A 15,265-nucleotide genomic window follows, 5' to 3' on the forward strand; every position below is an offset into this window, starting at 1 on the left:
GTTTCTTGAAAGTAGAGCTCCAACACTAGAATAGACTGCACCAAATGATACCTCCCCCCACCCCACTGTGGCATGTAAAATGTAGAAATATACTTTTCTGTCCAATCTACATTTTCTTCATAACAATTAATTTTCTTTTAGTAATAAAAGAAAGTATTAATAAATGAAAGATCACAGAGTTTTTCGGCATCAGTATGCCTAAGGAAGACTAAGGTATAATGTGAGATTAATGTTTTTCACGTTGTCTCAAATCTCCTTGAGTGCGGCTATCTACAAGCAACCAGTGCAGTGGTAACATGCTTACGAGAAAACCTTAAAAGCAGAAAGCCACCAAGACCAGCTAATATAAAAGAGCATAGAGCCAAGACCAGCCTGTCCAAGCTTTGGCATATGTTTGTTAATGCCATGTCAAGTGTCTTGTGGTATTTCATCAGTCTCATAAAGCTTACTCAATATTTAGTAACATGGCTATTACACATGAAGACTATGAGGCCATGGAACACAGCTTGCCTACAAATGCTGAAAAGGCTTTACTGCTTGTCACCTATATCCTCCCACTGGAGGATGTGTGAGAAAATTATTACATCACAGAAACTGAAGAGTTGTATATTGAGCCAAAAAGCAAGAAACCCTCAAATCAACAGGGAGAAGAAATTAGTTTCAGTATACACTGAAGTAATGTGTGAAATGTGGCATAGCAGGGGAATTATGAGAGAAAATGAATTAAAGGAATAATAACTAAAGTTCATTCACTGAAGCAAAAATACCGAGCAAAGGAAAATTGTCAGGTATTGTAAGCAGTTGTCGTTTGTAAGCCAGTTTAAACAACATTTGTTAAGAAGAAAAATCTGCTTGTTATAGATGATTTTGTTTAGCTTCATGTTTACAATGAAAATGAAATATGTGTATGTGTGATATATTTTACATAATGATGAGTGGATATTAAGAGCTTGCAAAACACTGCTGAATTCACTCACATTGAACACATTCCCCAACAATTGCAGGATCTGAGAAAAACTAACAACTGCATACTAGCACAGAAAACAGCGCATTGGAATTTTGTTGCAAAGAAGAGTTTTGACACCGAGAAAAAAAATGTCACACATTGTAAACCAGTGGACTGTCTTTTATGTGGGCCACCATAATGATTGCATTTTAAGAAGAAATGCCATCACTTTAGAAACCAGTGCTTTATTGTTGGTATACCCTTTTTACAAAAAGCTCCCCCCCAACACCTTCTTAAAAGACTGTATTCTTTAACTCTTGTGTTAATAGGTCATCATTACAAAACTTATATACTAAATGCATTGCAAATAATTGTGATTGTCAGATTTATTATCTAATCAATATCTCCCAAGAGGCAGTTTTCACTGAAAAGATAATTTTAGAAGGCCAATTAAAAAAAAAAAAAATGGCTATTACTTTGAAGGCGGTTGCCTTAGCTACCTCATCTGCAAAATGTGGTTAATAATATCTAATTCATATCTATTGGAATAAAATAATTTACCTAAATTGCCGATTATAATCACCAGCAAAAGGTACAATCACAACAAATGACAATTCTTGTATTAGTGTGTTTGAAATTTAATACACTATTATTAATTTTTTAAATGGGCTCACCTACAATCACATGCCTGCTGGTTAGTCTGCTGGTGAACACAAAGTGAGAGACTTAAAAGTGAGAACTATCTTCAGTAAGAGATTAAGAATGTAAGTTCATTGAGAAGCCAGACATTAAACTGTTCGTTAGAGATCGTTAATTTTTTTATTTTTAAAAATTTTCCCAAATAGCTATTTCAAAGAAGATAAGCCTAAAAGACATAAATACATCCCGGAGAGCTGCTCTGGCAACTGTGTCTTCTATATACTGAGCATAAGAAAAACACATTCTACAAAAAAAGAATTAAACGTAGTGCTGAGAGTGTTTTTTTTAAAAAATGCATTTTTTGTTACATTTTAGCTTCTTTTAGTTTATGAAGCTCCTACATCTATTTTTCTTCCCTCTTAAATGAGCGTCAGCAGTCCTGAAGCATAAAAGTGTTAATACTTTGGTAAATGAATCACTATTGCATTCAAATTGTTAGCCTCTGAACAGATGTCAGAAAATAAAGATTGGCCGCCTCCAGATCAAGTTGCTACTGCCAACTCTCGCGAGCTTTGTCAGTAACAGTTGATTGTAATGTCAGTGCAGTCCAATTTACAGGCTGGAGAAGCAGCTGCATCCTGCTTTTCCCTGAAGTATTAAATGATTTCAACTCCTTGCAAACTTTATCATCTTTGTTGCAGTGATTCGGGTAAGTTGTTCTGAATTTACATCTTCTTTAGAGATGCAAGTTACTGTGAAACTCAATCTGTAGGCAGATTGTGATCCCTTCACGTGTTTGTTGTGCTTCTCTGGTGCACTGTGGGGGACGGTCATTGAAGCTTGCATATGGGACAATGAAGCAAGCTAGCAGGCACGTGTGTCAAATCTACCTATTATTCCGGGAACGCTGATTAAGCCCATTTGGCTGCTGAGGAAATAATGCATTTATTCAAGTTTTTATAAAAGACCGTAACACTTGTGGATTCACTGCGATGTATGTTCTTAACGAGTTCCCTAAGGGAAAAACATTTAATGCTGCGTTTTAACCCTAAGTGCATTGTTTAGCGAATCCTTCCCTAGAAGAATAACCGAAGTGGTCTTTGACCAGCCTTGCTCTGTTTTATTTAAGTGGCATGAAATGAGCAGTCATCTTATTGTCTGACTTAACAGGATACTTTTCTTAATCAAAGCCTTGTCATCTGAACTTCAGCACTATCGATTAGCAAATAAAAGGTCTAAGTTTCATTTATATTTAAAAGAAAATTTATTTCCTAATTGATTTACAAACTTTTGCCCCTTTGCCCTATTGTTGTTTCTTTCTACGTGTGTTTTAATTTTAAGAAAATATTTTACATTTTCAATTATTTTATTATTATAAAATGCTAAGCAAATAAAGACTTTTTGCTCATCTTATCCTCTCTTACACCTACTTTATTTTGATGATATTAATTCTCATTTAGCAAAGGGTTTAAGCATGAAGGGAAATGTGAACAAAATTATTTCATTGTTTATGATTTCTATTTGCAATATATATATACATATTTTATGAGTTCGTCTTCCAAATTTTTATGAACATGTTACATGATAATAGGCTTCATTTGGAATTACTATCACTAGTCTGTGTAATGCCTTTCTTAATATAAACTATCATATTTTGATGAATACAATTATATCTCACATATACAAATATCTACTTTGTTTAAGAATAACCATGAACTTTTAATGTTTGGCTTCATCATTTAAATGAAAATCTTTAGAATTCTCTGTCTAGATATAAAATAACACAATTTCTCATTTGATTTGCAAAGTTCTGTTTTATTCTAGGTTTTGTTTTTTTTTTTTTGATAATTTCTTATGCCTTTAATCATAACAAAATATTGAGATTTATATAATTCCACTTTTTGTTCTTACGAAATATAAGCTACTACTATCTTACCATGCTGCATCTTATTTACAAATTTAGTTTCTTCTTTTGGTTGAATTTTTGTTAACTACATTATAATACATATTTAAATTAAACTTAAATAATTAAATATTGTCTTCAGAATGCTTTCATGACAAAATCAGCTAATTCTTAGCAAAAGTGCACTGCACCAGATGTTAGAGAATTGCAATTGAATAGATGTCAACTGAAGACCAGATTCAACTTTCAAAGACCCACGAAATTTCTCTAATAATTGCATGTTCCAATTGTTCATTAATTCACACAATGAAAAGTTTGTGAATATTTTTCCTGATTTTGGACAGATTCAGATCTCGTGCTTCTTGTACCTAATATAGTGTCTTCTGTCTGTAAACACCCTTTCAGCGCCTAAAGGATCTCTGAAAGACAGTGGTATAGTCTATTTATAAACAAACTTCCTCAATTTCCCACTTCACTTAGCCTGCAACAAAACAGGCTTTTTAAGTTGGGTATAAAGGCTTAGTTGTTTTAGTTTGACCAAACACATTTTAGTGGTGATTGTACTAGATCTTATTAATATTATTTTAAATGGCTCTTTTCTGACCATTTTAAGAGACTAACTTATTTTTCAACTAGAAATATTTTACTGTAATTTTTTAAAGAGAGGAAAATTACCGAGAAAATTTATACCAAATATACAAAAAAATATAATATTTGGATGACCATCTTTTAAGAATTCTCTGGCCAAATATTTTAAAAATTTGATACCTATGCAATTTTGGCAAATAAATGGCACGTAAATAGCACTTTACAGCAACCATTTTATTATATCATATCTTATTGCATAACATTATGTATTTCTTAAAGCTGGCTGGAGAATTTTGATATTAATTTTAAAATTAAAGTAAAATGCAAAAAGAAGAAAATATTTTTGTCATCTTACTTTGAAAGTTGTATTGTAAAAAGTTTAGAATATTTTCCAGAAATTTCCAGTAGATTAGATTTCCTGAAACATTTGATAACTTTTGAACACTGTGGTATTCCCCTTCAGTTCCCACCCACCCTAACCCATCATTCATTTTCTTTGCAATTCCAGAAAAAAGATCCTACCTTCCTTTTAAATATTAAACATTATACCAGTAAGTTAATTGATCTAAATTCAGGTACTCAGTTGAAGTTGGTTTGAAACTTTGCACAATTCTTTCTAGTAAACATGTGTTATTTGAGTTCAGATAGTTTACTTAAAGTGATAGTAGCCAAAATGTAGCAGAATTTATAGGAAGAAAAGCAATAAAGTTTGGTTGTATATTTTAATTATCAATAAAGATTTAGAGTTATATCTAATAATATGTATGTTGTCTCCTTTTATTTATTTGTGAGTCATTTGGTTGTTTAATCATGTGAAAACATATACTAAAATTTTAAATGTCACTTAATGGAAGAATACAGAGCCAACATGTAAGACTAGAGAATACCAGATTATGGAAAGGGCAAAGTAATGCTTATTTCAATAAAGTACCTGGGCTAAATGTAAAAATTTTAGTCTACACTAATGATGAATGTGTGAATATATGCATATTTTCATATTAAACGGTATTTAACACTCCCCAACAGATACCATGCAAGTGACTTGGAATTATATTGCCATTCTTGGAATGAATACATGTTTACAATTATTGTTTTGAATGTTATTAATTATTACATTATTTACAGAGTGACAACTCAGATATCCTTGTTGAAAAAGCAAGGATTATTATTCATATACATAACACTAATATTAAGATCTTCTCAGTGTAAAAATAAAAATAAAAACAAGAAATAATTGTGGAAATCAAAACTGTGACACAAAAGTGCTATTACAACATTTTAGATGTTATAACAACAACTATTTTTAAACATGCAATGGAAATTGTCAAATTTATTAATTATATATAAAATTTATATTGTAATAATTATATTTTGTGAAAAATTAGTAAACTATGGAAAGCATGTAAGTTTGAAAGTTATCAGAGATCAAAAATTATTAGGATTTGTTGTTTGTTTACAAAAACAAAATAATATTTAAAAAGAACCAAGAAAAAAAGAAAAACAGATGATCTTTGTGTAAGACCCAGGAACGTCGACTGAACGAGGCAAAGAGGTAGAATGAGTACAGCCAGGGATGCTGCAATCACTCCATTGAAAAACAGCAAAGAGCAAGCCAGCTTTGTTTCTTAATTAATTCCTTTTTTCTATCCAAAGCAGATTTTTCAAAAGGAAAAAAAAAACATTCTATCACAGCCCTTTGTTCTTCTCCAAACGTGTATATTCATTTACTTAAGAGAAAGGACTTAGTAATTATCAAGAACTGTATTAGCAGTGCCTCTAAAAGTCCTGTACTGTTAGAAATATAAAATTTAATTGATAAGTATCAAGTCTACAGATACCATTACATTCATGCTATATTATACTAATTCATTTTATTCATAATAAAACATTGCAGTTATTGTGAATATAATATCTAAATATCATAATAGTATTGAAGTATGGTGTTAAAATATCATATTCTTCAATAATATATTTTTTGAGATTAGCACAAATCCAATTGTATCAAGACTCAGAAAATGAAAAAAAAAGTAAGCTCATGGATTGAGGATGAGAATTCTTATTGTTATAATGATAATCATATATATGTAAGAATCAGGCACTGAACAAAATACTGTAAACCATGGAATAATTTATTCAGAAATTTGTGGGGATAAAAAGTTACTTATTGATCATTAGCTGTCCTATGAGGAGTGGTGAATGAGTCTTATTTAATATGTGTGTCTTAGATCTGGGCCATAATTATCAGGATATTGCCTTATGTGCTGCCGTCTATGATCATCTAAATAAATAAAAAAACAAAACAATAAAAATACTAATACAAATATTCACAAGATTAGCCCCCTGGATACATAGTTTGGATTTACAATTACAGCATCAGAAACAAATAATAAAGGAAAGAATGTGAACATTTATGAACCCTTGTTATTATTATATGGATGAGGAACAGTGTTTTAAGTTGCCACTTTAACAGATTTTCTTTCAGTTATATAAAGGTATTAGTTCTTTAAATGACGTTTTATTCTTTTTTTCTCTCGTATTTCGTCACATGTCGATTTTGGAGTCTGATTTGAAACATTTTTTTTTATTCAATGAAAATTCATTGTCTCCTTAAGAACTTTTAGTAAAACTTTGATCTCCACGAATAGTCTCTTTGTGTTATCAAATATTATGATTGTGTAGATCTCAGAGATTACTTTTGCTTTCCCTAGTTTCTCCAGATATTTCTTAGTTGCAGTTCTCTGATTTTGTCTACTGTCAAAATACAAGTAATTCTTACTATGCTAACACATTTAACCTCACTAGTTAATTATACTTTAATCATCAACCAGCAATTAACAAATGTGCATTAATTAATCCCCGGGTGCAATGTAAAATTCATTTTAAACCAGTAACTTCCCCTACACAATACATTGCCAATCTTGGTTCTCACCACTGACCTTGTAATTTAGGTAGAAAAGCCTTTCATGGCTATTAAAATTCATAGAAATAGCCTGATTCAAAAGAGGAAGTTTATCCCAGGCATACATAAACGTGATATATATGCTATATGATATATATGTCTCCAACCTTTTCTACCTTTTCCTACATAGGCCTTTACAATGGTAGCAGATTTGTTACTTTTCATACTTCGTAGGACAAATAATGATTACTATGTATTTGTTACTGAATGTTCAGTGAATGGATTGTCCAAATCCTGACCATAGACTAGGATTGAATAGAGCAAAAGAGCCTAGAGAATAGGCAGAAAAGCCCCAGTAGGGACCATGGACACAAATAGATAATGATAGGATCTTAGGTCTATGCGTCCTTAAAGATTCTTGACCTACTTCACAATTCTGCCAAAAGCCAGCCAGTCATGATTACAACTGTGTATATTTCAGAGGATACATGAGCTAGTATTTCCTCCTGTAACTAAGTTAGAAATTGTATCTGGCATAAGCAGAGTACTTTGTAAAGTTCTTTTGGTGGGTAGAGGTATAATATGATATATGCCTGAGATAAGCTTCCTTTTTTTGAGTCAGATGATTTCCTGAAACTCAATAACCATTAAGATCTTCTCTACATGGATTTTGTATTTTAGGTTTACTCCCTTACTTTCTGTCATAGCTTGTGTCCCTTTCAAGCATCTCAGCACTATCCTTCATCCCCATACGGATAGAACATGTTCCTATTAAGTGTTTGTTTCTTTATGACTCAAGCCCTTAAAAAACTAAATCTTCCTTAGACAGATTTGATAATGGATAGTCCCAGAATGAAATAATTTCTACTTTTCCATTTCAATTATTTCTTTTCTAAATTGAAAACTGAAATGTCCCTGAGCCTTCTCTATTTTTTTTTCTACATAGACTTTTTATAGTGGTTGAAGATTTATTAGCTTTCATAATTTGTGGGATTAATAAGAAATATTATATTTTAGTTGTTTATCATCAATAAAGCATAACACTATATGCATGAGGCTGTTAAAGCTTCCTAATTACCTCTCTTTCAGAAACCAATATGCAGAGCAAAGGCACAATTATATACATCAGATTTCTCTTGTGGTTCCTCCTGCTCTGTATGCTTATCAGGAAGTCACACACAGAAGAAGACATCATAATTACAACCAAGAATGGAAAAGTCAGAGGGATGAACTTGCCTGTTCTTGATGGCACTGTAACAGCCTTTCTTGGAATTCCTTATGCACAGCCACCTCTTGGTAGACTACGATTCAAAAAACCACAATCCTTGACCAAGTGGTCCAATATTTGGAATGCTACAAAATATGCAAATTCTTGCTATCAGAACATAGATCAAAGTTTCCCAGGCTTCCTTGGATCAGAGATGTGGAACCCAAACACTGACCTTAGTGAAGATTGCTTATATCTTAATGTGTGGATTCCAGCCCCTAAACCAAAAAATACCACAGTAATGGTATGGATTTACGGTGGTGGTTTTCAAACTGGAACCTCATCTTTACCTGTTTATGATGGCAGGTTTTTGGCTCGGGTTGAAAGAGTTATTGTAGTTTCAATGAACTATAGAGTGGGTGCCCTAGGCTTCTTAGCTTTACCAGGGAATCTTGAGGCACCAGGGAACATGGGCTTATTTGATCAACAATTGGCACTTCAGTGGGTCCAAAAAAATATAGCAGCCTTTGGTGGAAATCCTAAAAGTGTCACTCTTTTTGGAGAAAGTGCAGGAGCAGTTTCCGTTAGCCTTCATTTATTTTCTCCTAAAAGCCACCCATTTTTCACCAGAGCCATTCTGCAAAGTGGATCCTCTAATGCTCCTTGGGCAGTAATGTCTCTTAATGAAGCTAGGAACAGAACGTTGACCTTAGCTAAATTTCTTGGTTGCTTGAGAGAAAATGAGACGGAGATCATCAAATGCTTTCGCAATAAAGATCCCCAAGAAATTCTTCTAAATGAAGTATTTGTTGTACCCTATGAGTCTCTCTTGTCAGTGAACTTTGGCCCAGTGGTGGATGGTGATTTTCTCACTGACATGCCAGACACACTACTCCAGCTTGGACAATACAAAAAAACTCAGATCTTGGTGGGTGTGAATAAAGATGAAGGGACAGCATTTTTGGTATATGGTGCTCCTGGTTTCAGCAAAGATAACAGCAGCATCATTACTAGAGAAGAATTTCAAGAAGGTTTAAAAATATTTTTTCCAGGAGTGAGTGATCTTGGAAAGGAATCCATCCTTTTCCACTACACAGAGTGGTTCGATGACCAGAGATCTGAAATATACCGTGAGGCCTTGGATGATGTTGTTGGAGATTACAATTTCATATGTCCTGCCTTGGAGTTCACTAGAAAATTCTCAGAATTGGGAAACGATGCTTTTTTCTATTACTTTGAACACCGATCCTCCAAACTTCCTTGGCCAGAATGGATGGGAGTGATGCACGGTTATGAAATTGAGTTCATTTTTGGTTTACCTCTGGAAAGAAGAGTTAATTACACAAAAGCTGAGGAAATTTTGAGTAGATCCATAATGAAACACTGGGCAAATTTTGCAAAATATGGGTAAGTGCTGGTTCTTGTAATTGTTTTATTTATTTTGTTTTGCTTTACTTTATTAGGTCTCTAATGTGGACTTCATTAAAGGCGCAGAAAAGATTTACTTACTTTCTTTGTACCTAAGCTGGTTTGGTATGTTATTACGCAGTGAATTTCCTAGTGTTAGAAATGCTTAAAAGAGATATTCATGAACATTTTGAAAATATTTTCTGATTTTATGTCCAAAGTTTTGTGACGTGCAAAAGTAGCCCAAGTTTTCATGGAAATCTGTTTACCCTGAGAACTAGAATTACCGTGACTATGCCTTCTAACCTGCAATTTTATAATGCTCACAGGCTTAGGCAAGATTGGGAGTATATCTTATCCTCATGCTCTTAAGCAGTGGTACAGTATTGCCTGATACGTGAAGAAACAGATCTCTACTCAGGGAAAAGAAGGGGCAAGATGGCGATAGGGTTGGCCCTTAGAGTACCCAAAATACCCACTTTGCCATTTTATTTATTTTTCTAATAATTTTGTTCAGAGCTTTCAGGTAACCTGTGTTAGCCAGGAGCTACCCAGATCCTCATGTTTAGCTAAGCTGTTCTCTACTTGAGCAGTCAAATAACTGATATTAGAAAATTGAAGGCATTATAAAAGAACATATTTTTCCTCACTTGTTATAAATATTGTAATATAGTTTCTAAATGTGTGTATGTATAGAAAATAAGGTTCTATTAAAAAAAAAATTCATTACACTTGTCACCTAAAAATGAATTTTATATATTAGAGTAATTTGAAGCAATGTGAATCATAAAAAATAGAAATTTGCACGTTTATTTTTAAAAGGAATGCTTACAGATGCTCACAATTTGATTGATGAATTAATCCTATCTGTCATACTGTCTTTTATAATTGAAAAGTGTACTGACAGTGATATTGCTTTCTGGCTTTCTTTTCTACCTCTATTCTTAATTCATTGTCCTCTGTGTTACTCTGTGCATCTTTCTGTAGTATTACTCTGTGATGTCATTTTCTCAAAATCTTTTGATACTTACCCACTGTATATATAAAGTTAAAATTATTTCACCTGGCATTAAGGACCTCTGCAATGTTGGTGCAACCTACATTCCTGAATGCCAGTTGGCTCCTCAGTAGGCTACTTTTCTCATGAATGCAAAAGTTTCCAACCTTAACCTCACCTCAGAGCCTTGTTCTTGCTATGACCCCTGGGTAGCACACTTACCTAAGTTGTTTTAAGGTCCTGACCAACTGCACATCTCATCCAGCATTTCTTAAATTCTTGTACTTCTAACTGCTTCTGCCCCCTTTGCACTCCCGCAGAAGTTATTGGTTATGTCTTGTCTCAATCCTATCTATCTTTTAAACTAGGCCGGAGGCTTCTTGAAAGAAAAACTGTTTTTTATTGTCGATTCATTGGAAGTCCTATTAGGGGCATATAACATACTTAGTAAATATTGGGTTAATGATTGAATGAGACCTGGTAAAATGTAGTATAGTTTAGTTTTATTTTTTTCAAGAGGTCTATTTAATTTATAACTGTGCAATATATTATGCCTTCTCAACTTAACATCACTCCAAATCTCTGCTCAAGAAGAATCATCCTATATCTAGAACTACATTAGTATTACTTATGTCTCATTCTGTTCACTTCCTAAGGGATATATCCATATAAAAGCACTTGAATATGTTTCTAATTCTTTCTTACAGTTATAGAAATTGTAAATTATTTGAGGAAGAATATTTCTCATAACTAATGATGCCTATAATTTTTAAAGGACTTCATATTTTGCATGTTGAAATCATCAAAGAATTTATATTTTCTCATGACACAATGGAGAACACCGGATCAGATGTGTTAAATGACTTGTCTGGCCCACAGTCAAGCAATAGATCAGAGAAGAGAATCATTAACACTTAATAGAATAAATTGTTTAACCCTAATCTGGTAGTTCTATGATCAACGTCTTTTAATGCTATATTACTGAAGGTTGACACTTTGTAATTGTAATTATAAATTCACATAATAAAGATTATAAACCATAAAGGGTTAAAGTGAACTTTGCAAAGTAGTTGAACTATAATGAAATGTCTTTGGTTTTCTTTACAGTGCAGATTTGCACAGTTGAACAGAGATCATAGTAATAGGTCATATGTGTTGAGAATTGACTTGATAGCACACATAGTGTTAATATCGTAGTATACGTTATCTCTCTTCACTGTTTGCCTATGAGTAATATAATATAGAAGTTTGGAAAGCTAAATTCAACTCCCGTAGAAACGAAGTTGGTAATTGTTAGGTTTAGAATTCTGTTAACATCCATCTGACCACATACATGATACTCTAACTCTGTGGTTCTAAGTCAGGGGTGATTTTGCCCCCAAAGGACAGTTAGCAATATCTGAAGACATATTTAAGTGTTATGACTGGGGGTTGGGGGAAGTATGCTATGATCAGGGTAGAGGCCAAGGATTCTACTAAACATCCTATAATGCACAGGAGAGCACCCCCACAACAAAGAATTATTCTATCCACACTGTCAGTAGTGTCAAAGCAAAGAAACCTTGCCAGCCTCCACTTCCTCCCAATCCAAAAATGAGATGTTAAAAAAGTAAAAAAGTAATATGAAGCTGTAATTCATATTCAGGGAAATGAGGTTTCAAGTACACAGTTCATAAAATGTTTTAATAAATTCTTCTTAAACAGTAAGCCCATGTGTATTATTTATGAACTTTGTTGGAGTATAATTTACTCACAGTAAAATGCACATTTTAAGCATACAGATCAGTAAGTTTTGACAAATGCATACAAATAAAATATACTACCACTCCAATCAAGATATAATTACATTGCCTCGGAAAAGTCCCTCTTGCCTCTTTGCAGACATTTACTTCTGAGCTCCAGTCAACGACTAGTTATATTTCTATCATTATAGATTACTTTTTCTTTTTCTAGACCTCCATATTATTGGAATAATGCCGTATATATTCTTGTATCTGGCTTCTTTTTCTCACCATGATCTGTGTGTTTCATCTGTGTCATTGCATGTATTAGTAGTTCATTTGTTATTAACTGCTGAATACTAGTTTCTTTGGGAGAATATACCAGACTTTGTCTATCCATTCACCTACTCATGCACATTGAGGTTTTTACTGTTTGGGGATATTACGAATTAAACTGCAATGAATATTCTTGTACAAGTCATTTTTTGATACATGTTTTCTCTTCATTTGGGTTAATAGCTAGGAGAGTGATTGCTGGTTCACATAGTAATTTAATTCTTAACTTTTTAAGAAACTGTCAAACTTTTCCTTAAAAGTTGGGAGTGTTAACCCTCTGCAGCAAGGTATGAGAGCCCCAGTTGATCCACATCCTCAGCAATGTTTGGAGGTATCAGTCTTTTTAGTTTTGGCCATTCTATTGCCTGTGTAGTGGTATCTCGTTGTAGTTGTTAGTTTATAATTATTCTGATGACTAATGATATTGAACACTTGTGTGTCTTCTATTTTGAGGTGTCTGTTTTTGTCCATTGTTACTGGGTTTTACTTCTGAATGAATTGTAAGAGCTCTCCTAAATTCAAGATACAGGTCCTATATATTGTGAATATTTTCTCCCAGTCTGAAGCTTGGCTTTTTATTTCCTTAATACTTTTCTTAGTATTTTCTTAATATTTTGAAGAGCAGTAGTTTTTAATTTTGATGAAGTTCAATGTATTTTTTTTTTCTTTTATGGTTATAACTTACTAAGAAATCTGTCTACACAAAATTTGTGAAGTGTTTTTTTCTGTGATTTCTTCTAGAAGTTTTATATTTCCAGCTTTTACAATTTGGTCCATATTCATAAATAATTTTTGTGAACATTGTAAAGTAGGGGTTGAGTGTCAATCTTTCTCCCATATAAATATGCAGATGTTCAACACCATTTGTTGAAAAAGGCTATCCTTTATTTTACAAAAATCAGTTGGCCTTATATGTATGTACCTATTGAAGATTATGTATTCTGTTCCATTGATTGATCTAACATCTATTCTAATATCAGAGTGCCTTCAAAAGTGTTTTTTTAACAATCAGATAGCTTAAAGAATGCACTCCATTATCCTTTTCAAAATTGACGACTATTTCAGGTTTAAACTTCCAAATAATGTCTAGAATCAGCTGCTCCATTTCTGCGAAATAAGGTGTTAAAATTATTGATTAATTTGGAGAGAATGACCATTTCCCATTTTTGGTTTTCAAACCCATGAACATGGTATATCTTTCCTTTTGTTGTTCTTCAATTTCTCAAAAATGTTCAAAAGTAGTATGTGTAGAGGCCTGGTGTATATTACATACAAATTATTCCTGAGGTTTCTGTGAATTTTTAAATTGCTTTTTGCAATTATGTGTAGAAATACAATTGATTTTTACATTGACTTTGTACCATGAAAGCTTGCATATTTCACTTATTAATTTTAGTCACTTTTGGTAGAATTGTTAATATTTCCCACGTAAAAACAAACTATTATCTCTGAAGAATTGTGGCGTCATGCTTGATGATTTTCCAATCTTTATGTTTATTGTTGTTTTTTGTGGTTGCTGTTATAGGTTTTGTTATTGTAGGCTCTAGAACTTTTAACAGACTACTACATAACAGAAGTGTCAGTTTACATTCTTATTCTGTTACAGATCTTAGGAGAATATGTTCATTATTTCGCTATTTTGTGTGCTATTAGCTATAGTTTGGCCTTCATTAAAATCAGGAAGTTACCCTCTCTTTGTAGTTTGCTGAGAGTCTTTATTATAAATCAATGTTTAATTGAGGCAATTTTTCTCCTTCTATTTGAGAGGACCATATATTTTTGTGTTTTTTTTCCTCACTAATTCTGTTAATGTGGCAAATTATATTGATTCATTTTTTTAGTTGAAACAATATTGCATTCCTAAGATAAAATCCACTTTGCCATAATATAGTATCCTTTTGATATATTTCTGGATTTGGCATGCTAATATTTTGTTGATATTTTTTTCCTCTTGCTCGTGAGGAATGTCAGTATGTAATTTTCTTTTCTTCTAATTTATTTGTAAATTTTCAGTATCACAGTAATACTGGCAGGCAAATTCATTTGAAAATGTACTTCCTCCTCAATTGTTAATTGAGTTTATACACCACTGGAATGATTTAGTTGTTAAATGTTCCTTAGCAGTGAAACCATCTGGGCCTGGTGTTTCATTTGTGGAAAATTTTCTGTTGTAAATCTAATACTTTATTATATATAAGACTATTTAGGTATTTAATTCTTCTTGATTCATTTTTGTTAGGTTGTGTTTTTCATGGATTACTTTTTCCCAGTTCATCAAAGTTGTCAAATTAATTGGCATAGAATTGTTCATCACATTCCCTTATTTTCCCTTCAATGTTTGTAGGATCCATGAATAATAGGAGTAATGGGAATAATAGCTCCACTTTTGTTCCTAATATTGTTAATTTAATTTTCGCTTTTTTGTCTTGATTATTCTTGCTTGAGTTTTATCAATTTTACTAACATTTTCAAAGCATCATCTTTTGCCTTTGCTAATATTTTCTCTTTTTTTAACATCATTGATTTTTCTTCACTGTTTAAAAAAATTATTCCTTCTACTTACTTGGACTTATTTTGTTCCTCTTTTTCTAACTTTTTAATATGAAAATATAGATAATTATT

General features: G+C 32.5%; 1 protein-coding gene across 3 annotated transcripts in view; it reads left to right on the top strand.

The window, feature by feature from the left end:
- Nucleotides 1-2,140: 2,140 nt before the first annotated feature.
- Nucleotides 2,141-15,265, top strand: part of BCHE (butyrylcholinesterase) — a 73,508-nt gene continuing 60,383 nt past the window's right edge. The window contains exons 1-3 of one of the 3 annotated variants that reach the window (XM_037841418.1): nt 2,141-2,294; nt 8,065-9,589; nt 11,362-12,191. In XM_037841418.1, coding sequence (XP_037697346.1) covers nt 2,246-2,294; nt 8,065-9,589; nt 11,362-11,383 — 1,596 coding nt within the window. In that variant the 5' untranslated portion in view covers nt 2,141-2,245 and the 3' untranslated portion in view covers nt 11,384-12,191. Of the gene's footprint in view, nt 2,295-8,064; nt 9,590-11,361; nt 12,192-15,265 lie in introns of those variants that run through there. The other 2 variants (XM_037841427.1, XM_037841409.1) reach the window with 2 other exon arrangements.

The sequence above is a fragment of the Choloepus didactylus genome, chromosome 1, assembly GCF_015220235.1.
Source record: "Choloepus didactylus isolate mChoDid1 chromosome 1, mChoDid1.pri, whole genome shotgun sequence".
In the NCBI taxonomy this organism is placed as follows: Eukaryota; Metazoa; Chordata; class Mammalia; order Pilosa; family Megalonychidae; genus Choloepus; species Choloepus didactylus.